Raw genomic sequence first — 22,118 nt, 5'->3', positions numbered from 1 at the left:
GGGTCTGGGACAATGCAAGGGGAAGCTGCTGGCAGGCTTTGCCTGCAAGGACTCTTGTTCCAAGGCTGAACTCTTCAGGCCAGGGCAGCCAGGAGCAAAGTTTGCCTTTGATGCAAGAGATCTTCCATTGTGTTAAGATGGGCAGTTTTCTGGCTCCTGGGTGTTTAAAGTTTCTTTTACTATTAAGGATTGCATATAACACTGTCCCTGGCAGCAGTGTCTTAGTGTGGCATGTTGGATGTAGCATGTTGAAAGGCTGGACTCAGAGATCTTGGAATCCACCCTTCCACCCTTGATGATTCTATGGTTCTATATGCTGATCATGGCCTGTGACTATCAGGATACTGCAGTTTCTCAGGAGTGTGGAGGAGTCAGGGCTCAGGAACAGCAGAAGAACAATACAGCACCTGCCATTAGGCTGGATTGCAAACAAGGAGCAAAGAGTTTGATTGATTTGGACAGGCTTGGATGGGTTGTTCAGTTGTGCTGATTAGTAGTGAAGTGCAAAGATGACTGTCAGGACCTTGACTCTGCAGACTTCACACGTTCTGCCATGTGCCAGAACAGGTGCCTGTGCAGGTTTCCTGGGGCCCTGGAAATTCCCTGGCATTCCTGGGTGCAGCAGCAGCTCACAGCCAAGGTTTCCATCACAAGCAGCTGGCAGTCAGTGCTGGTGCCTGGCACACACAGATGTGCACATGAGATGGGCTCCAGATACAGATGTGCACCTGGCCAAGGTCTGTCCTGAGAGTGCTGTGCTCAGAACCACCACACTGCACAGCCCTGCAGCTCTACCCAGCTTCCACCTCAGCTGAAAATCCCTGCATAAACCTGACTGTACTCTCTTTTTACAGCACAACATGCCCTTCTGGAGGATCACGAATCACGCTGACCTCGTGTCCCTTCACCAAGCCCTTGAGTTAGACTTCCTGTAAGAAGCTGGAGCAAAGACGTGACTGCAGCTCCCACAGGCCCTCTCCATTTCTGGGGGGCAGAAATCTCACATGTCTGGGGAGTCACTTTTCAGCTTGATGAAGAAAACATACCTAATGCAAACTGTACAGTGGAGTATGATAGCAGGTCGTTCCTTGGGAGCACGGGCCCTGCCAAGTCCAGAGATGTCCTGTAAAGAAGCCCTAGACTCAGCAGAGCTAGAGCTTGTCTGCAGAAGGGACTTACAGAGCCAGCTGAATGCCTCTGGCAGGTGTCTCCAGAGGGAGGGGCCATAAAACAGCAGATTTATTTGTAAGAGCCTTCTCCTTTCTATTCAGCTTAGTTGTAGAACCCAAGTAAACACAAAACTTTATTTTTATAGGAAAATGCTGATGGCAGAGCTTAAACCTCCCTTGTTTTGCAAAGCCGAAGAGCTATGGTTTTTTTCATAGGAAATATTAATGAAAATGTCAAAAATACCTCTATTGCTGTAAAATGTGTCCTCTTTCCTTCCCTGGGTGTTCAAAACAAGTTATTTATTACAATGTCCTTATGTTATTTCCTCAGTGTGGGATTACTGGAAGATAAAAAGGTAAAGAAATGCTTCTGGGATATGTGGTTCCTTGTAGAGGCAAGTATTGGTGTTCCAAGTTGATCCCAGTGGCTTCTACTCAATGTGTGCACAAGCCCTTTTAGCCAGCAGGAGATCACTGGATTCCAGCCTTGGTCTGGACTGTACATCTCACAGATTTTCCCTGCAAAGAAAAATGAAACTGCCTGTGAACATCAGGTACAGCAGACTGGTGCAGACTGCTCAGATGTGAACAGAGTCCTCACCTGGAGTAGGAATAACCTAATTCCTAAATCCTCAAGAATGTTGCAGAATAGGCTCTGGCTACAGTATAACCTTCACTTCTGTGTTCCTGACCCTATTTGTAAGTTCCTTTTAGTAGAATCAGATTAAATTTTCTTATATTCTTTGCATTAGCTTAACTACATAGTGAAAAACAAACACCTTGTTAAGAGGGACTTAATTTTAAGACACTGTGACTTGGCAGCATGGAGCACTTGGGAAGGATGGTGATGCTGATTTTTCTGCTACTGTGTCAGAATAGAGGCTGGAGTCAGTGACCTGCAGCTGCCCTGGTCAGGAACAGCCAGCTAGGGACTGGGGCTGGCACAGGGGCTGGTTTTGTGCCAACTCAGGCTGTGTTTGGTGGTCTCCCCATGTATCCTGATAGCACCAGATCAGGTGCCCTGAGGACAGGTGTGTGCTGTGCCCCAGAACCTGCTGCTGCTGCTCCTGCACAGCCAGACCCCACCAGATCGTGGTCATCAGCCCCACATCAGCCATCGGGAGACTGGGCTGAAAGTCTGTCATTGCAGGGAGGACCCATTTGCTGTGCCCATACAGGCAGGGAAGGGATGTGTTTGCTGCATTCCTTTCATGGCATTCATTACTGAGGGTTAATTTCCATCAAGGAGCTGCTGGGCCAGCTTGGCACAGGCTCTGCTGTGCCCTGGGAGCATCTGTTCCTGGGTCAGCTCCAGTGACCATGGGGCAGAAGGTGCCTAGAGCCAGGGGTTTGGATACCTCGTGCTCAGGGACTGGACCTGGGAGGTCTGTTTCACATGGTACCAGCCCCAGTTTCTCTTTGGGTTTTTGGGTTTTTTTTTAGATTAATTAAATTAGAATTCTCTTTCTCCATGGTGGTCACTGGAGTCAGGAGTGATCTGCTTTTCCATTCAGCTCTTTGCCAGGTATTGGCCTTGTGCTCTGATCCCAGGTGGATGCTGGGTCTGTGTGTTTCCCCAGGAGCTCTGCAGCAGGAACATGCTGTCCATGTAGGAGCTGCTGCCTGCCAGCAGCTGAACTGCTCATCCCATGAGGAGAATCTGAGGAGTCTGCTGTGGGTGTCACTGGGCAGCTCAGCAGAGGGAAAGGTGTTTGGCTGCCCTGGGAGCTGCTGGCCCAGCAGAGCCTGGGGGAGGAAACAGGCTGGGCTGGGAGTGCTCAGCAGTGGATCTGGAAAGGGGAGCAGGACCCAGGGATGTTCTCTGTCTACACCAAAGGTGTTCACACCTGCTCCAAGGCAGCTGAGGCAGCTCCAGCTCCCTTACTGCTGAGTCCATAGAGTCCAGTTCCTCTGGGGTCCCTGTGAAGTGCCAGAGCTGTGGTGAGGAGCAACCTCATTGCTCCCAGGGTTGGAAATGTCACCAGAGGATCAGGGCTCAGTTGTAGTCACAGAAGAATCTGTGCTGATGTTGAAGATCCCTCAGCCCATCCAAAGGTCTCCTGTAAGCAGGTTTGGGAGCTGTCCCAGCTGTGCAGCAGCCTGTCAGGAGCACGTCTCGTACTCCAGCTGGCTGAACTTTGGGATTAAAACCTGTGCCTTAACCTCCCACCACCGGCACGGCCGAGCAGCCCGAGTGCTTCACTCCCATCAGGAGCAGCTGACCAGAGCCGTGCTGGAGAGGGGCTGGGTTTGCCCAGGCACTGGCAGCAGGTGCTGGACCTGCTGGCCTGAGCTGCCTGGCAGCTGGCTGTGCTTTGTGTTTGTTTACTTCAAATGTTTTAAGGAAATTTTAAGATGTTGGTAAAATTTTAGCTGAGCGTGGAACTCGCAGCCACTGACATTTCATACTGGTATTTATATGATGTTTCCTTGAATGTATGTAAAGTACTTTTATAACAGGAGGTAGATGGTACGTTTCTGTGTTTGTTAATAAAGGGGTGACCTGGCTATTTTATTTTTTCCTCTACTGGCTGAATTTAAGCCTTTTCCTGTCTTGAGGCAAGAACATCATCTCTATCCAAGCATTGATTTTCTCCTGTGTCTGTCACCAGTTCAGCTACAGTCAGGTCAGGGGTAATGGGAGAGCAAACCTGAACACCTGAAGGACAGTCAGCCTGCAGGCCCAGAGCACCTGAGCTCACCTGGGTGCTGCTGGCTTCCCCTTCGGCTTCAACACAGCCACAGAGGCTTTAAAAACCACCTGATTCACTAATACTTGTTGCCTTCAACAGCCCTTGGGGAGATGTGTGTGCTGGCACTGGTGGGAAGCAGTTGGACCCTTGGAGCCCACAGCACCTCTTTTGCTGTGCTACAAGGGACGAGTCCCAGGTGCTGCTGGCTGTGGGGCCTTTGCCTGTTCATGGTCTGTAATGGGAACTGTCCTGTGAACTGGAAAAAAATAATAAAGTCTTTATTTTCTATAGTCAGTGCTTCAGCCTGTTCTCTGCCCCTGTGACAGCCTGAGCCAGGCTTGGCAGCACCAGGAGCATTGAGGGTGTCACAGGTCACAGTGCAGCCACCAGAGCCCCCAGTGCCCCTGGGGAGTCCTGGGGAGCCATGGACCTGCTCCTGGGCCCTGCTGAGGTGCCCAGGGGAGGCACATGGTGCTTCCTGCACAAACATTCCCATTTTCTTCTGCACAAGGCCCTCTCTCACCCTCTGCTGTGGTGCTGCTGGCCTTGGGCAGGGCTGAGCATTTCAGCTGCTCCTCGTTATGGAAGCTCCCTCCTGGGATGGGGTGCTGGGAGGGATGTGAGGGGAAAGAGCCCAAGGTCAGTGCTCTGGGCAGCCAGGATGTGCCACAGCTGCCAGCTGGGCAACAGCAAAAGGCAGGGGCTGCTCTGGGGCCTGCCTGGGTTTGGGCACCGAGCTGGGTGGAGGCAGCCCCAGCTGGGAAGGGGTGTCTGTGCCCAGGGGCTGGCACAGCACTGACCCCACTGCTGGCCACATCAACAGCCACCTATGGCTGAGGAAAGCCATGGCCAACTCCAGCCTGGTCATGGCCTTGGGAGTGCAGCCCAGGCTGTGGTGGTGGGAATGGCAGCCAAGGGAGCATGAGGTGTCCATAATAAGCCAGAAGCCCTGACCCACCCTGCAACCACTCCTGCCAGCACAGGCCTCCTTCCCCATCCCTCCCTGAACACAGTGATAACAGGTGAGCTTTGACCTTAACACCAAAACTAACACAAGGAGGAAAATCCTGGCTAGAAACAGAAAGGTCAGATAGCCACAACCATGGAGGAAACAAATTCTCCCTGACCCACCACCTATATCCCTGCACAGGAGTGGCAGCAGCAAGCACAGGAGAGGCATGGAGAAAATAAACCAATGGTCTTTATTTTTTTTTTTTTCTTTTGAAAAAACTAGTAATAAATAACAAGAAAACCTAACACAGCAGAGCAGGTATATGCTACATTGTGCTGGACTCACCACAAACACTGGTTTTCCTTGAGGGTCCAGCCATGGGAGCCCATGCTGTGTGCCCTGGGACTCATCAGGTGTTTCCACATCACCCCTGGTTTCTGCCAGACCCCTCCAGCTGTCCAAAACAGCAGCCTGGGGGGCACAACCAGGGACACAAACAACAAGTCTACTTCCCCCACATGTCCTTTTAGAGGACCTGCCCTCAGATAGCAGACTCCACAGCCCCATTCAGGAAGTGCTGCTGTGCTGGCTGGGACAAGGAGAAATGGGTCTGGGCCAGCCACTGCATCCTCCTGTTCACAAGGTCTGGTTCCAAAAACGAGCAAAACTTCACCCCATCACTCCCTCCACTGGCATCCACCTCGTCATATCTGCCCTCCTGCTGCACCTGCACGTTGGGGTGCAGCCACTTGTAGTAGGTGACCCTCAGCCCCAGCCCCAGCAGGTAGCAGGGCAGGGCAGCAGAGAGCACCGGGAGGAGGTACGAGTGCTCCTCGGAGGGAGCCCGGCCCCAGAGCCAGGCCAGGGCCAGCAGCGAGCTGTCCACCAGGATGAAGCTGTGGTAGATGATGCTGCGGTGCAGCGTCCTCCCCTGTGCCACATTGAACCAGCTGAAGTAGAGGATCACAGCCACCACGGCCCGGTAAAGCTGCTCGGGGCCGGGTGATTCCATGAAGTCCGTGCCCTGCAGGCTGACCCAGAGGAACATGGCCAGCCACACAAGTGGGAAGTGGACAGCCACACCGTAGGGCCAGAGCAGGGCGAAGAGGGCGACCGCCAGGATGCGGGGGCAGATGAGGAAGAGGTTCCACAGGAAGTAGACGACGGAAGAGCCCAGGCTCAGCTCGTACTTGTCCTGCAGGAAGGAGCGCAGGGACTGGTGGTAGTCCAGCAGAGACCAGGACACACACAGGAACGCAGTGCCCATCCCCAGGCCTGCAAACACAGAGGTGGAAAGGCTGAGGGGGGACCCAAGGGTGGCCCAGCGTGGCTCAAACCCCTCCCTGCCCACCACTGCTAAAATGAGTTTCCCCCCCAGCTCACAAAGCAGCTGCTGTCAGAGTCAGAGCATCAGCACCTGCATCTCTCCCCTGGCCTTCTGCCCTCCCCAAGGACAAGGAGGCTGGTGCCTGTCCCTGCTCAGAAGAGGAGGAAGAAGTGCTGGGATTGAACAGCTGTGCAAAGCCCATCTCCCAGGCATGGAAGCCCTCAGCCCACACAGGCAGGTGAGTGCTGGCTCCCACATTGTTGGGCTCCCCATTTCCCTGCAGTCACACCACAGCACCTGCTCAGTGGCCTGATGGCCTCACACCAACATCAGCACCTCCCTACTCCCCCAGAAGGTGCCTGATTTCTCACCTGTCCCTCAGCCTCTCCTGGGGCACACAAGAGAATGACCACAGTGGTCCCCCAGCTTCAAACCCCCACCCCAAGCCCAGCATGATCCACTGGGGCACATGAGTGCCTATGTTACACCCTATAGTGTCACATGTCAAAGGAAGGAGTGACATGGGAGCAGAATGGCACTACAAGTGTCTTGCTGGGTCCTCCAGCCCCTCTGATCTGCCCCATCCAAGCCCAGTCTGACCCCAAGGCTGCACCCCCACCTCCCCTGGCCCCAGCCCCCTCACCCTGGGAGAGCTCAGCCTTGTTTGTCCGCAGGATAATGTAGAGGAGCAGGGTGAGCTGCGGGGTGTTCTCCAGGAAGGTCTCGAAGAGACGCAGCATGCTGATGTCATGGGAGAGGAAGGCCATGTGTCTCTGCTCATCCTCCTCCTCCTCCTTCGCCCAGCACACCCTCCAGCCCACCTTCAGAGCATGGAGGCACCTGTGGGGGGACACAGCTGCAGGTGAGGGGCCACGCAAGGCACCACACACCTTGGTCCCCGTGCTGTTGACAGCCCAACAAACTCCTGACAGGACAACAAACCCCGCTGCTTCATGCCCAAAGCCCTCCTTGCCCCTGCCCAAATCACAGTAACCACACGATGCTCGGCTATGGGAGAAGCGCAAGTGTGAAAAACTGAGCATCGAGCTCAGCGGACCTGCCTGGATTATTCCCTTCCCCCGGCTCGGCCTCGCTTCTCCCCTCAAGCTTTCGGGGCGCTGTTCCGTCTGTCCAGAAGGCAACAGCACCGGGAGACAGAGCAGAGCCGGAAGGAAACTTCACTTGCAGGGACACAGGTGGCTCCCTCCGACACACTTTATCCGGCTCCAGCCCGGGGCTGGGCCGAACCGCCCTGAGCCGGAGCCTCCTGGCCCTCCCCACAGCCGCGGCACCGCTCGCCCCATCCCCGGGAGGAGCCGAGAGGCGGCTGCGGAGGGTCGGGCACCCGGGGGACGCGCGGGGAGCTCGGTGCGGGGCTACCGTACCTTAAGAAAAAGCCGAGCTGTAGGAGGTGGAGGGCGGCGAGCAGCCCCAGGGGCACGGCGGGGCGCAGGGCGGGCGGGTCGGAGCGCAGCCAGAGCCAGCTGCAGGCCTGGGCGGCGGCTGAGGCGGCGGCGAGCAGCGACAGCGACAGCGCGGCCCAGCCGGGGTGGCCGCGCCGCGCGTACTCCGCCGCCACCCAGCCGTCCATGCACAGGTCCAGGGTGGCCGCCGCCGTCCCCGCCGCCGCCAGCACCAGCTGCAGCGGCCCGAACCGCGGCGGGGCAGCTCGCGGAGACATCGGGGCCCCACGGACCGGCCCGGAACCGGCGGTGGCGGCACCGGCACGGGCCGGGCCCCGTGTGTCGGGTCCCGCCCCGGGCTCTGTGTCCCGCCCCGGGCTCTGTGTCCCGCCCCGGGCTCTGTGTGTTCCGCCCAGGGCCCTGGGTCCCGCCCCGGGCCCCGTGTGTCCCCCACCGGGCTCCGTGTCCCGCCCCGGGCTCTGTGTGTGTGTCCCCCCGGGCTCTGTGTGTGTGTCCCGCCCCGGGCTCTGTGTGTGTGTCCCCCCCCCGGGCTCTGTGTCCCCCCCCGGGCCCCGTGTGTCCCTTCCCGGGCTCTGGGTCCCCCCCCGGGCTCTGGGTCCCACCCCGGCCCGGCGGTTCTGGCTCCGCTCCCTCCGCCGGTGCCTCGGGCGGGGGCGAAGCCGCCCCGGCCCCTGCCGGGGAGCAGCAGCCGGCCCTGCCCGCTCCTCCCGCAGCCCCGGGCCCGCCTGGGCCCCCGTGAGGCTCAGTCCTGACCCACCGACCGCCCGGCACGGCCAGGGCAGGAGGCATAAAACCTTATTAATCATACAGGGTGTGATGAATTTGAGCTTCAGCTAAAAGCATAGCATGCATGTATTGTGGCACAGGATAGCATGCTGGTGGAGACCCACAGGGATCTGTAAGTGCAACTCCTGGCCCTGTACAGGACACCCCAATAACCCCACCCTGAACCTGAGGGCGTTGTCCAAACAATTCTGGAGCTCTAGCAGCCTTAGGGCAAATAACCCCTTCCTTGGGGAGTCTGTTTTTGTGGCAGAAATGGTTCTGGCCCTGTTTGGAACACTGATACGTGTTGTTTTCTTCAGTAGTACAATTATTTAATTTCTTAATGGCTAAACATTGACTTCTGTTTGAACCTTCAAAGTAAAAAGCTAAGGAAAAAATAAGGGTAGTTAAACTGGAAGTATGAGCTGTGGTTTTATCCCCAGGTTTTGTCAAGCAGTTTTCTTCTTCAAGGCAGAGAAGCCTCTACAGTCACACATGATACAAGGTGCCTCAAGTTAACATTTTATTGGAAAAGTTCAAAAGTTCTAGTAACAAGATTAGCTCTAGTACAAATATAGATTTAAATGCATGAACTAAATAAAAACATTTCTGCATGATTGCTGTACATTAGAGGAAGATTACTCTTGGCTACCCACTTTGTAAAGAAAATGGAATGGAAGCTGGGTTAGGAGAAACAGCTCTAGAAATAAAGGACAAATAAAGAGGCTCTTTTTAACATGCACTCTCTGTGGAGCCAAAACAAAGTGAAAGCTCTGAAGCTTTGAGGATTCAGTTTTCCCGTGTTTGTTTATGCTCTGTCACATGGTCACAGCATACAATCAGGTCCAATTATGAGAATCACTCACAATCTGCTCGTCCTTGAATTCCAAGGAGTTGGCATTCACCTGAGTAACCAGGACTTCCCACAAAGAGCAAAGGTCACCCTTCATGTAACACAGCTCAGCAAGGTATCTTGAAACACAGACAAACATTTGTTTGGAACTAAAATCAGATGGAAGGAACTTTACTCGGCATCTGTTGACTTGTAGTGATCATCATCCACTGTGGAGTAGATGTGTCCCTCGCTGCTGAGGAATTCCACAGCTTGCCTTGAAGAAAAACCCCACAGTTGGTAAGTAGTTAGCAATTAGTTAGCAAAGGGTGTAAGTCACCACCTTTCTGCCAGGAAATTCCCACTTACAGACCCCCTTCCCACAGTTCCCTCTGGGCAGCTGCCAAGGGAAGCTTTTAGTGTTTCTGTCTCATGGGCAGTGTGACACAGGGAGTTTCTGCTAAGCTATGGCAATCCCACTGAAGCTCACACTCTGCTTGAGCCACCACTCTGCACTTCCTGAATAATATCCACCACCTGCTCCAGAGGGGACAGAACATACACAGGGCATGGAAGGTAATGACTACTTTAGTAAGTCTCAGAAAGAAGTCATAAGAGACAGTGAAGGAGAATAGAACAGCCTATTCCTAGATTTTTTATCAGTGTGCAGACAGCAAGGTAGTCCTTGAGCAGGAGAAATGCTACTGAACTGATAAACAGCTTGTTTTGAAAACAAGGAGCAAAGCAACTGGCAACAAGCTCATTCATTCAGGGCAGTGAATCATTTAAAATCTCTGGCTCCTGTGCTGCTGGGACCACCTGAATTACCCACCCTGATTCACAGGTGAGTGTCTGGGCTTGTCCACTGTCCTTCCTCTCTGCCTCTGGAAGGACTGCCTGGATTTCCATAGCATCCTTCATTTCTACACACTTACTTGATCGTTAGCATACTCATACTGTGGAGCTGGAGCTTCAAGTCTTGTAGACTCATCCCTTCTGGGACATGGCAGCTTTTGATCAAGTTCAGCACCTGGATGAGCAAGAAGCACACTACATCACATCTGAGGAGCCTCTGCTGCCACTGCTGTGCTCCAAGGAAAGCTGCTGGCACCCACCTGGCTCTGGTTTGCTGTGAGCCCGTTCACTGGCAGGCTGCCACCTCCTCCGTAGCCCCCCATGTCACTTATCCCAGTGGAGGAAAATGATTGTGGCACTCTTGATGCTGACTGGAATAATGAGAATAAAAAGTGTTGTGGTTACCCAGGCTGCCCAAGCCCACAAAGTTAAAGACCCACTGTTATCTCCAAGCCAGTAAGTAAAAACAGCTTCTGAACAGAAGTGGATTGCTGTTACACCTTCAGTGTTGCCCAGCTTTAAGCTTTCCAGCCCCACAGTGAGGCAATTTTCCCAGCAAAAGGTCCCTCTTTTTGGGGAGGGAGGCCATCAGTCACCCAGCAAGGACCACAATGCAATCAAGATTTTGTACGTACCATAAGATTTTTTCTGAGCATCATATGTGCATTGACAATTTCTAGTATGTGTGTGGTGAACTCATTCATATTTTCCAGAGGCATGATCTTAAATGCTACCAAGCTCTTCTTATTCTTTCAGAGGAAAAAAAAAATACAAACACAAACCAAAGAAAACAATTTACAGCACAGCAACACAGAGATACCTAACAGCCAACCCAGCCATCCCCTCCAGGAGTGGGATAGCAGTGGGGAGAGAGCTCTGCATGCAGAGAAATGTTCTTCCAAAATGTTCTGACCTTCACCTTGTGCTGGTTTTGGCTGGGGTACAGTAGCATGGGCTAGTTTTTGACTTGTGCTGGAAACAGTGTTGGTAATGCAGGGAGATGTTTTAGTCATTGCTCACCAACCCTTGCACAGAGCCAAGGGCTTTCCTGCTTCTCACACAGCTCCACCAGTGTTAGGCTGGGAGGGGACAAGAAGCTGTGAGGGGAACCAGCTGGGACCCCCAGTGCCCCACGGGAGAACCCAGACCAGCCAGTGTCATGCTCAGTTATAAAACTGGTGAAAGAAGGAGGAAGAGGCACACCTGCCTGTCCGTGGGAAGTGTGGAATGAATTCCTTGTTTTGCTTTACTTACTAAACTGCCTTTATCTGACCTCATGGGTTCTCTCATTCTCTCACTTTGACCCTTCCAATTCCCCCCCACATCCCACTGGGAGCAAGAAAGCAGGATGTGATTTTGAAAGACAGTGGAGACAGAGTCACTCCTCTTTCTAACCAGCTGGGAATTAACTGCACCTTGCCTTAATGCACGTGCACCATTATTTGAATATTCAAACCACAGATGCGACATTAAGTGCTACACGAAGTCTCCCCATGAGAACTTGGTTGAAGTCTGACAGTACCAACAGTACAGAACCTGGTGGCCAGAACTCTGCTCTGCTGAAAACACACTGATGACAAGGTGAATTTTGAAAGGATTCTCATTTTAAATAGTCCTCTACATTCAGGAACAATTAGAACATTATTAAATAAAACCCTGGCAGAGACATTGAAGGATTTTTTCAGAGACCACAACTGAGTAGTTATTTTTCAGCAGCCCCCTAGCACTAAGGCAGATCACCAATCCTTCACACCCCTGCTCCAGCCTCATGGCCACGACTCACAGGTAACATGACCTTACCTGAAATGACCGAAGGTGACCAGCTACTTTAACATAAGTTCCTGGAGGTACCACAACATTCTCACCTCCTGCCTCCTAATAGAGAGGGAAGAAAAAAAAGAGAGGTTTGCTGTTTCATGTTTCCATTTCTCAATTATTACAATAAGCAACTTAGCAAAGCAGGCTCATCTCAAGCAAGCACAAACAACATGCATTCCTACATCCAGTAAGAGCAGTTAGAGAAACATAAATGTAAATTAACAAAGAATAAAAACACTGGTATACATTTCAGAGCAGCCAGTTGTCTGCTCTGCTGTCTCTGTCCACTTATGAGAGATTCTCACAGGGCAACAAGAGGAAAGGGACCTTGAACAATAAAAAACTAGGTGTTGAATTCCATAGTCTGGCTGAAGGATGGGACAGGCCAGAGCTGTTTTTTAACTCATGCTAAACTTGCAGTAAGGAAACTGCCTGATTACCCTCTCAAAACTGTTCAGCTGAACTCAGCTATACTGAACAGGCAGACAGTCACACACAACACCAGTGACCTCTGCTACAGCAGCATCTCCCCTGCATTTCAGGGACATGTTATCCCTAAAATACTTTCCAGAAAAGCAGTATCTTTTGGATTAAAAAAGCTCTGTGAGAAGCAGGGAGTTGGTGCTGATCAATAATCCTTATGGGTTCCTTCCAGTGGAGACACTGTATAATTCTACAACTTTTCTGTACCCAGTGCTCTCCAAAGCTGCCAAAGAAGCCTGTTCATAGCAAACACAACTCTTACATCAGTATCAACCCACTGCCTGACGTCCATCGGGGCTGCCGTCATGTCGTCCACTTTGTAGAGGATGTTGGTGGGCGCCTTCTCCGCGTGCCGGACGATGCCCACGACGGTGACCTGGGCAGAGGAGGAGGATGAGGAGGATGAGGAGGATGAGGAAGGGTTGTTCGGACCGGCCGCGGGTCCGCCCCGGCGCCCACCTGCGAGATCTCCACGTCGCAGATCCGGAAGGTCTCGTCGACCTGCTCTGCGGCCAGCAGCTGCGACACGGTGCAGGGCACGATGTTCTGCGAGCGGCTCCGCTGCACGGGGCGGAGGGACCGTCAGAGCCGGCCCCGGCCCCGGGCCCCGGCCCGCCGCCCCCGCCCGGCCTACCTGCTTCTTCTCCGCCTGGCCGCCGGCGGGAGACCCGAACCCGCCCGGGGACTGCGTGTAGCCGCCCGGGAGCCCCGCGCCGCCCATGCCGCCGTACCCGCCATCGAAATTCCCTATGGGGGGAGAGAGAGGGACCGTGAGGCGGCGGCGGCGAGGGCGCAGCCCCCTTTCCCAGCGCTGCCGCCATCACGGGGAGCGGCGGCGGTGGCCTCGGGCCCCCCGGAGGCGGCGGGCGCGGCCCGCCCGGCCCCGCGCACCGTGCCCGCTCCACATGGCGCCGCTCCGGGAGCCGCCGCCACCGCCCGCGCGCCGGGCCCCGCGCGCCGCCCGCAGCCAATCCCGGAGCGCCGCTCTGCTGCCCGCAGCCAATCCCGGAGCGCCGCTCTGCCGCCCGCAGCCAATCCCGGAGCGCCGCTCTGCCGCCCGCAGCCAATCCCGGAGCGCCGCTCTGCCGCCCGCAGCCAATCCCGGAGCGCCGCTCTGCCGCCCGCAGCCAATCCCGGAGCGCCGCTCTGCCGCCCTCAGCCAATCCCGGAGCGCCGCCGCTCTGCCGCCCGCAGCCAATCCCGGAGCGCCGCCGCTCTGCCGCCAATCCCGGAGCGCCGCTCTGCCGCCCGCAGCCAATCCCGGAGCGCCGCTCTGCCGCCCGCAGCCAATCGCGCTCCCGCTCCTTCCAATGGGAAGAGGCCGCCGGGAAGCCGCTGTCATTTTGAAATCGCGCGCTGCCCGGCCAGGCCCGCCTGAGGGAGCGGTGCCGGGGGCGGTACCGGGCGGTGCCAGGGCGGTACCGGGGCGGTACCGGGGCTGTACCGGGGCTGTACCGGGGCTGTACCGGGGCGGTGCCGGGCAGTACCGGGGCGGTACCGGGGCGGTGCCGGGCGGTGCCGGGGCTGTACCGAGCACAGGTGAGGGCTGGGCGCAGGGTGAAGGCAGTGGTAGCGCTGTCTGCCATGCAGCCCGTGGGCCACCTCGTGGTGCTGCTCTTGCTGTGCCTGCTGGCCGTGACTCTGCCCGGTGCGGGCGGCGCCTCCGGGAGGTTCTGGCACCTCACGGACCTGCACTGGGACCCGGGCTACGAGGCGGCGGCGGCAGCGGGACGGCCGTGCCCGTCGGGCGGGGGTCGGGCCGGGCCCGCCGGGCCGTGGGGCAGTTTCCTGTGCGATGCGCCCCGGAGCCTGCTCCGCTCGGCTGCCCGGGCCATGCGGGGCCGCCTGGCCACGCCGGACTTCGTGCTCTGGACCGGGTGAGACAGCAGCGCCGGGCGGGAGAGGGCAGGGGAGCCCGTACGGAGCTCGTGGGGTGTCAGGGCTCTTTCCACGGTTGAGAAGAAGGGAGAATGTGCCTCGTAACGTAAAACAGGGATTTGGAGGAAAGCACAACAAAAGGCTCACTACTCACTGTCTGTCCTATTGTTGTGAATGGGCCAGGAAACCAGCTCCTTTTTAAAAAAGTCTTTATTAAACAGGACAGCTCTGGGGTGGGGGCCCGAGGGGTCGCGCACACCGCCACTGCTCCCACTGGACACCGCAGAAGAGGAGGATCCCTGCAGCTTTGGCACTAGGGCAGAGCTGGGCCTTCCTTCCTCAGGAGAATCTTTTGGAAATGCCATCTTTCGTCGCGCTCTAGTGTGTCATCTTAGAGTCCTCTCTAGGTTATGGTGGCCTCTGGAGGGAAGTTAGGGACCTCCTCTGGGTCTTCCTCGTTCGATGGTACTTGTTTTATTCCTTCCTTTTTGTGTGGCTCGTTGTCTCGGGGTTTTTTATCAGTCTGTGTGCGTCCCATGAGTCTCTGGTTTCTCTCGTTTACATAAAAGTCCTTGTGCCATCCTCCTCCTCAGGGCCCGGCTGAACAAGGTACAGCAGCTTGGGGCAGGGGTACAAGGTAAGGGGTTTACAAACAGTAACTGTAACATGGCTGACAATCTTGTAATTATTCTTAACACTATGTCCATCCTGTCCCGCCGTGTCCGATTCCACAGTGACTCTGAGTACCAGCAATGCCCAGGGGAAGGAGCTGTGTGTCTGTGCATCCAGCACTGCCAGTCACAGCAGTGTCAAGCAGCCTGCAGCATTTCTTCTGGCTCTGATGAGGTGCCTGGGAGATGTGTCTCAAGGAGGGACAGTTTTGCTTTAGGAGTCAGAGGAACCTCTCCAGTGGAGGATGTTCTCCCCTGGTGTGGTTTCCAGGGGTGGGTCTCCTATGGGAGGCCTCAACAGCACTTACAGATGGTAAAAGTTTTGTTTTGCATAGTGATTGCGTATATTGTCTTCTGATATTGCAGCCTCAGGTTGCTGTAACCTCCAGGTCAGTTTGCAGGGCTGTCCCCTGTCCTGTGTTTTCATTTTTCTGCCCCTGCAGATGCCTGTTCCTGCTTAGATGTAGTTATTTGTTCTTGTGACCTTATGTTGAGTATTTTCTCTCAAGCAATTTTCCCCAGTTCTTTGTCATGATTTTGAATGTTCTCTCTCTCCAGTGGGCTTTGTGGACTGCCCAGCATCCTCTACAAATGCTGTAAGCATGTTAATGCAAACACAGACAGGGAGCAGCCCTAGATTGCTGCCTTACTGGAGGCATTGCCTTGTTTCATGGTGATAACAGCTCTGCTTCATTATTGCAGATCAGATGCCCTCAGATTGCCAAGTGCTGATCCTTGCAGTATTTCCAGGCAGCTTTAGTGCTTGTGACACTCCCCGTGCAGAGGGAGCTTTCCCTTCACACCCTTGTTCATAGGAGTTTTAAGATAAAGTGAATTGTGGAATCACAGAATATCCTCAGCTGGAAGGGACCCACAGGGATCATGGATTCCAACTCCTGGCCCTGCACAGACACCCCAACAATCCCACCTTGTGCATCCCTGACAGTTTTGTCTGAACACTCCTTGACTGGCAAGTTTGGAGTGGAGCTCATTTTCCCTGTGAGCAATTTCTTGAAGCTCCCTCAGTGTCTTGGCCAGTCAACATAGCACTGACTTCTGCACCCAAAAGCTTAAACTTTCTCTTCTAGGAGGCACAGAGAGGAGTTGGCAAGTCTCTCTGCTTTGCTCACTGCTGTAAGCACAGGCCCTGTTAGTCCCAGACAGTGACTGTGCTGCTTCTCTTTTTCTAGAGATGACACTCCCCATGTCCCCAATGAGCAACTTGGAGAAGAAAAGGTTCTGCACATAATAGCAAATCTGACTTCTCTGATAAAGGAGACATTTCCAGGTAGGATTTGAGGGGGTGAGAAGGGGATTGTGGCATAGAGACTCATGGGAAGGGTTAACCAGGATGGAGAAATGACAAAATTGGAACAGGGAAAAGCACAGAAGGGCTGTGGTCACTGGGACTTGTTTGGTGGCCTCAATTCTGCTGTGCCATACAGCATTGATGCATACTCATGTTTCAGGTTAGCTCACTCAGGAGAGAGGAAAATAAAGGTTTCTGTCATTAGTACTGAAGGCAGAAAAGGCTGCAAGGTACCCTCAGACATAACCTGTGTCAGCAGGGGGCAAGGAGCATTGCTGCTGGTGACAGTTCAGTCCCTTGGCTGTGCGTGCCTCGTCCCCAGGGCGGGTCAGAGCCGTGTGGTGGCCCTGGGGGCAGAGGGTGACTGGCTTGGCAGAGCTCTCTTCCCAAGGCTGGGAGTGCCTCAGGGAGCCTGGAGGAGCTCTGCAGCACTGACCTCCCCTGCACTTCCTTGGTTCTGTCTCCAGGTACCAAGGTCTATGCAGCGATGGGCAACCATGACTTTCACCCCAAGAATCAATTTCCTGGGAAGAAGCACAGGATCTACAACCAGACAGCGGAACTGTGGCGGCCCTGGCTGAGTGATGCCTCCCTTCCTCTCTTTAGAACAGGTCTGGCACCACTGGCTCATGTTTAGAGCATGCTGGGGATATGAGGAGTGGTAGGAGAATACTATGAACCATTTTCCTTGCTTCTATGCCCAGAGCAACAATATTCATAGAGGATTTGCAGAGGTAGGGTCCAATTTAATGCTGATTTCTGTCTTGGAGTTCTGCAAGAAGATAAATTATTTTACACTTTAGTTTCTCTTGCTGTTGTTAAGTTGCTGGGAAGAATACAGAGTGGTGACCTGCAGATGGAGAAAAAATACCTTTAAAGGTAGCAGCTGGTGCAGGCAGTGCTGGGGCTCTCCAGAGCTGCCCAGCTCATGGTGCTGCCCATCTTACCCATTCAGGTCTCCCTTCACTGGGAGAGGCATGAGAATGACACGAGACACACAGGGAGGAGTCACTCCAAATCCACATCCTGGAGTGCCACATCAGAGCACTGTTCCAGGCAGTGACCCTGCTGTGGCTATTGTTCAGGAGAACAGAGAGAGGTGGAAACAAAGGGATCTGGGATCACAGCCACCAGTGTGATCAGACCTCCAGCTCTTTCTCTGTTGGTTGCATTTTTAAGGAGCTTTCTACAGCGAAAAGCTGCCTGGCCCAGGGATGAGGGGACGGATGGTTGTCCTCAACACCAACCTGTACTATGACCAGAATGATGAGACAGCTGGTGAGGAGGATCCTGGGGGGCAGTTCCAGTGGCTGGAAGAAACCCTGACCAACGCCTCTAGAGCAAATGAAATGGTATTAAAAGGACTGAATAAACAACCTGGGCTTCTCCCCAGTCCTGAAGCTTTTCCTGCTCTGCTCCCTCTGGATGCAGCTGCAGCTGGCTGCTGCTCCATGGGTAGTGTGGGCTCTGTGCTCAGGGCAGCTCTTGCTTCTCTAGGTCTACATTGTGGGGCACGTCCCTCCTGGCTTCTTTGAGAAGAAACGAGGCAAGCCCTGGTTCCGCAAGGGCTTTAACGAGCGCTACCTGGGAATTGTGCAGAAGCACCACAGGGTGATCGCTGCCCAGTTCTTTGGGCACCATCACACTGACAGCTTTCGCATGTTCTACAGCAACACAGGTACCTGTTCTGGTCACCCAAGCGTTTGTGTGACAGCTCTGACAGCTCCCAGAGTCACTGTCCGTGGGAATTTTTAGTGGCTGTTGGCTGAAAGCAGCTGAGAAGCCAGCAAAATCTTCTGAAATGCTTTGGGCAACAAGAGGCAGCATCTCTACCCCCAGTCTGTAGCTCCTGCCCTCCTTCCTATTCACTTTCATATGTTGTTTCCCCTCAATGCCTGGCAGTTTCTTGCCTGTTCCCACTTGAAGGGCTTGGGCATTGCTGAGGGAGCAGTGCTGAATCTGTGTGTGTGGGGTGCTCTGGGTGAACACCTTTGCTGAGTGTGGTTCCCTGGCCACCCTCACTGCAAGAGCCTTTGCCAGCACTGGAGAGCCCGTTCCTGGCTGCAGCAGCCCTGTGCTCAGTCCCCAGTTTTGTTTCAAAGTCATCTTTGTGTGTCTGGGGGTACCAGGAGCTGGTGACAAAGGTGCTGTCGGCAGCACAATCTGCTCCAGGTGCTCACAGTGATGGGGACAGGGTGTGGGACAAGCCATGGTATTTAGTCACAGTTTGCTTTGCATTTCTCTGAAGGGACTCCAATCAATGTCATGTTCCTGGCCCCTGCAGTGACTCCCTGGAAAACAACATTACCTGGAGTGAGCAATGGAGCCAACAACCCTGCGATTCGGGTGGTCCACTATGATCAGGACACCCTTCAGGTCTTGGTAGGGGATCCCTATGTGTACCACACTGCAGCTCTGGAGCAACTTTAATTCTTCCCTGTAGTAAGAACAGGCTTTTCAGGATTTCTCAGTCCACAGAAGCTGAGTGACTGTAGGGAAGGGCACTGACCCAGGATATTTCAGTCTTGTGTCAGGCACAAAGATTTAGTCAGAGCGTCAGTGAATCGAAGCATGGCCCTGGCAGCTTCCCATCCTGCTGGGATGAATTCCCTTGGGCAGGGTCAGTTTTTCTGGTGCTTTTCATGTCCTTAGCAAATTTCCTTTGACACTTGCTTTTCTCCCGAGATAAGGATCACTTAGAATTACTCTTTGAGTAATAACAGACTTGTCAGACCCCCTCCTCCAAGACCTTTAAACCGTCTGAAAAATTATTTGTGTCTCTCTACTTGCTAAAGTGAGGCAAAAAGTGGATCTGAATTGAGGTGAATTGCAGGAGTAACTTCTGTTTCCCATCTCTTGTTTGCCAAGGACGGGTGCTTAGGGGGAGGACTGGTGCTTAAGCCCTGCTTTGTAGTGGATGAAGCTCTCTATAGTTGCTCAGTTTACATATTGATAATATAGAAATGAATGCTAAAATATGCTGTGCAACCTGGGGAGCCAGTGAAGCAGAGAGAGAAAGGGCAAGAGACTGAGAACAGAAGCTGTGAAAAACTTGATTCTTCAGTTTGTTCACAGTTGAGAAGATAACTTTGCTCAGTAAGTAACGCTCCTGCAGCCCTTGCTTGTGCTGCTGGACGGTGTTGATAGCAACTGACTGATGTCTGAAGCAGTCCAGGCTCAAAGCTTCTGATGTTTGGAGGTCAAAGTCAAGCAGAACAAAGCCACCCCTTCACCCTTTAGGAGAATAGGCTCTGTTTGGGGTGGTTTCTGGAGGGCCTCACCTGAGGTGTCCCCAGGTGCCCATCTCAGTAGGAAACCCCATCAAGGGCAGCTGGGCCCTGGGGTGGGGGGGCCAAGCCCAGCCCAGTGTCTCACTCCAGGGTTAATCTTGTCCTGGTGTCTCCCCAATTCTGTTTTTCTCTCCCTCAGGATATGGTGACTTACTACTTGAACCTTACTCGTGCCAACATGATGGCCTTGCCACGGGAGGAAGAGTTCCCAGTGTGGGAAGAAGAGTACAGGCTGACAGAAGCCTTCCAGGTCCCTGATGGCTCTGCAAGCTCCATGCAGAAGGTGCTGGAGAGGATCTCGAGGGACCCACACTATTTGCAGCTGTACTATGAGTTTAACTCTGCCAGATATGACCTGGAGCCGTGCAAGCAGGAATGCCGTGTGGATCACGTGTGTGCCATCAGGGAAGTTGATTTTATAAAGTATGATGAGTGTGTGAAAACCAACAGCTCTGCCCTTGCTGCCAGCAGCGTTTGGCTTTTGGTTTTCTGCGTGTTCTTGGGATTTCTCAGTCCTCAGCGAGTGCTGTGATGGCCAAGAGCAGGAGAAAAGGAGGAGGGCATGAGATGACACTACACTGCACATGAATTGGTGACTTTGGCATTGAGAACTTGCCAACAGGACAAAATTGTCAGTGTTTACTAAAAGGCCTGTGATGCTGATTTGAATTTTTCTAGACAAGCTTGATGTATGAAGAGCAATGTTTTTGAGAGCCTTGCTGTGCCAAAGTGACTGCAACAAGGAGTGTCTCCCCTCTGCTGGGACTGCTGGGGCAGCCTCACAAATCAGATGAAGACCAGGCCTCCCTGTGGGCATGAACTGGCAAGGGGTGAGGGTAGGGAGCTGCCACATGTTCCAGAGGCTGTTGCCAGCATTCCTCATGTTGGAACACACTTTTGCAAGTTTGCACAGAGGAAGTCTTGTGGTGGCTTTGCTCCACAGCAGCCTGTGGCTTATGAGCAAAGCAAGGTGGGGTGGCAGCGTCTGGACTTCTGCAAACTTTGGTGTTTCGGTGCTGAAGATGAAGTACAGATGATTATCTGTGCCTCACTGTTGAGCATAAACAGCTCTCCAGTCTCTTCTGTGCTCTCTTCACTCAGCTCCACTGTGTTCCCTCCCTCAGCTGGGCTTGGCAGCAGTGAGATGTGAGGTGGTGATTTACAGCCTTGGGTTTGCCAGCTGTGCTGAGGCCCTGCAGGGAGCCGGTGCAGTGCTGGTATTGGACTCCAGGTGTGGGTGGAGAGGGAGCAGGATCAGTGCTCTGTGTGTGTGAAAGTGGCTCTGGGCTCTCCTGGGGCCCTGATGGGGGGGATGGAAGGGAGGAAGCTCTGTTCTGTGATGTTGGAATGTTAAACACCTCTTACTGCTTTACAGGTTACAGGACCTTTGGGGAAGGGTTATTTAACAACTGCAACCCAAACCTGAAGGTGCTGATCCTTACTCCAGGCTCTTACTTCACACTCTCTCCAGTATTCCCTCTCCCACACCCAGCAGGTAAAGCCCAGAGCCACCACACAGCTCCTATGTGTGAAGACCTGTACAGAAACATTGCTCCCCCTTTATCTACCACTGATTGAGACTTTCAAGAGTAAAAAATTTCAGATGATCTGATTGTATTTGCCTTTTTTTGAAAAAAACACATTGTAAACAGCAACTGACATCTGAGCCCAGCATCAGCCATTGCACAGCCCCAGGTCCTTGGCTTGTCCCAAGCTGTGTCTTGCAGTCCTGGGGGGTCTCTCCTGGTGCCACTGAGGTTTCAAAGCCCTTGGTGTAATTACGTCAGTACACACTTCACCTGGCCACTCACCTACTCTGCACTGGAAGCTATTCCTGCTCTCCTGAAGAGCCCCAGGGGCTCTCATCTCCACCCCAAGTCCTGTCCCAGGCCCAGGGGCTGATGTGTTGGTACCTCACTGTCCATGGGGTACCTCACATCAAGCTCTTGGGCTGGATGCTGCACCCTTTATATATTTATGTATTTCCAGACCAGGGAGGAGGGGTTACAGTGGTAACTCAGAAGTTCTGCAAGGCCAAATGTTCCTGGACACTATTACCAATTTCTTTAGTTCATTGATTCAGCTGCAAACTAGTCTCCACTTGGTTCCCATCTCTGCATTACCAGTGCAGAGAGCTTCAGATTATTTCCTCCCTTTTAATCCTTCATTTAATACAGATGAACACACCCAGACTGAGTGTCAGACCCCAGAGGGAACATCTTCACCTCTTCCAGCTATTTCTGCCTGTAGTGGGTGAGCAGCTGGCACACGAGCTGTGAACTTCAGCCTTCTGTCAACACTGCAGTGCAAGGGCACCTGCCCCAGCTGCTGCTGCACTGGGAAAAAACTTATGTATGCCCTAAATATTACTGAACTCAGCAAAGCTGGGGAGTTCCTCTCAACCCTGCACTGCAGGCCCTGTGGTTACCTGTGTTAAACTGTGTCCAGTTTGCTGTTGGCCACTCAGCTGTCCCCAGAGCTCTCAGATCCAGTGCCAGGGCACGGTGCCCTCAGCCTGCACAAGGAGGAGCAGGCTGAGCAATGAGAGCAGCAGAACTGGGCTCTGGGGTACCACTTACAAAGAGGATTAGGCCAGAACCAGATAAAACTCAACTTGGCAAACAAAAGAAACAACTGTTCAAAATCCACTGT

At 53.7% G+C, this 22,118-nt stretch overlaps 4 protein-coding genes across 13 annotated transcripts in view; 2 read left to right on the top strand and 2 right to left on the bottom strand.

The window, feature by feature from the left end:
- EYA3 (EYA transcriptional coactivator and phosphatase 3) overlaps window positions 1-4,152 on the top strand; it is a 42,179-nt gene extending 38,027 nt beyond the window's left edge. For all 9 annotated transcript variants that reach the window (XM_058856739.1, XM_058856747.1, XM_058856746.1 and 6 more), the window contains one exon: window positions 855-4,152. In XM_058856739.1, coding sequence (XP_058712722.1) covers window positions 855-935 — 81 coding nt within the window. In that variant the 3' untranslated portion in view covers window positions 936-4,152. The remainder of the gene's footprint in view (window positions 1-854) is intronic.
- An 893-nt stretch (window positions 4,153-5,045) lies between these two features.
- On the bottom strand, window positions 5,046-7,931 carry XKR8 (XK related 8). Its single transcript, XM_058856748.1, has 3 exons — window positions 7,527-7,931; window positions 6,785-6,981; window positions 5,046-6,089 (listed from the first exon to the last, which is right to left on the bottom strand). The coding sequence occupies exons 1-3, from the start codon at window positions 7,820-7,822 to the stop codon at window positions 5,356-5,358; spliced, it is 1,227 nt and encodes a 408-aa protein (XP_058712731.1). The 5' UTR covers window positions 7,823-7,931; the 3' UTR covers window positions 5,046-5,355.
- Window positions 7,932-8,830: 899 nt separating this feature from the next.
- Window positions 8,831-22,118, bottom strand: part of RPA2 (replication protein A2) — a 317,593-nt gene continuing 304,305 nt past the window's right edge. The window contains exons 2-10 of one of the 2 annotated variants that reach the window (XM_058856754.1): window positions 13,210-13,246; window positions 12,953-13,065; window positions 12,778-12,879; window positions 12,581-12,694; window positions 11,818-11,892; window positions 10,653-10,766; window positions 10,278-10,388; window positions 10,098-10,192; window positions 8,831-9,439 (exon numbers count right to left, since the gene is read on the bottom strand). In XM_058856754.1, the coding sequence (XP_058712737.1) occupies window positions 9,355-9,439; window positions 10,098-10,192; window positions 10,278-10,388; window positions 10,653-10,766; window positions 11,818-11,892; window positions 12,581-12,694; window positions 12,778-12,879; window positions 12,953-13,065; window positions 13,210-13,225 (825 nt within the window). In that variant the 5' untranslated portion in view covers window positions 13,226-13,246 and the 3' untranslated portion in view covers window positions 8,831-9,354. Of the gene's footprint in view, window positions 9,440-10,097; window positions 10,193-10,277; window positions 10,389-10,652; window positions 10,767-11,817; window positions 11,893-12,580; window positions 12,695-12,777; window positions 12,880-12,952; window positions 13,066-13,209; window positions 13,399-22,118 lie in introns of those variants that run through there. The other variant, XM_058856755.1, reaches the window with a different exon arrangement.
- Window positions 13,833-21,064, top strand: SMPDL3B (sphingomyelin phosphodiesterase acid like 3B). Its single transcript, XM_058856760.1, has 7 exons — window positions 13,833-14,195; window positions 16,058-16,155; window positions 16,644-16,787; window positions 17,356-17,528; window positions 17,674-17,854; window positions 18,425-18,558; window positions 19,606-21,064. The coding sequence occupies exons 1-7, from the start codon at window positions 13,903-13,905 to the stop codon at window positions 19,996-19,998; spliced, it is 1,416 nt and encodes a 471-aa protein (XP_058712743.1). The 5' UTR covers window positions 13,833-13,902; the 3' UTR covers window positions 19,999-21,064.

The sequence above is a fragment of the Poecile atricapillus genome, chromosome 24 (assembly GCF_030490865.1).
Source record: "Poecile atricapillus isolate bPoeAtr1 chromosome 24, bPoeAtr1.hap1, whole genome shotgun sequence".
In the NCBI taxonomy this organism is placed as follows: Eukaryota; Metazoa; Chordata; class Aves; order Passeriformes; family Paridae; genus Poecile; species Poecile atricapillus.
Note: the sequence above shows the minus strand (reverse complement) of the source record. Positions and strands in the feature narration are given on the sequence as shown.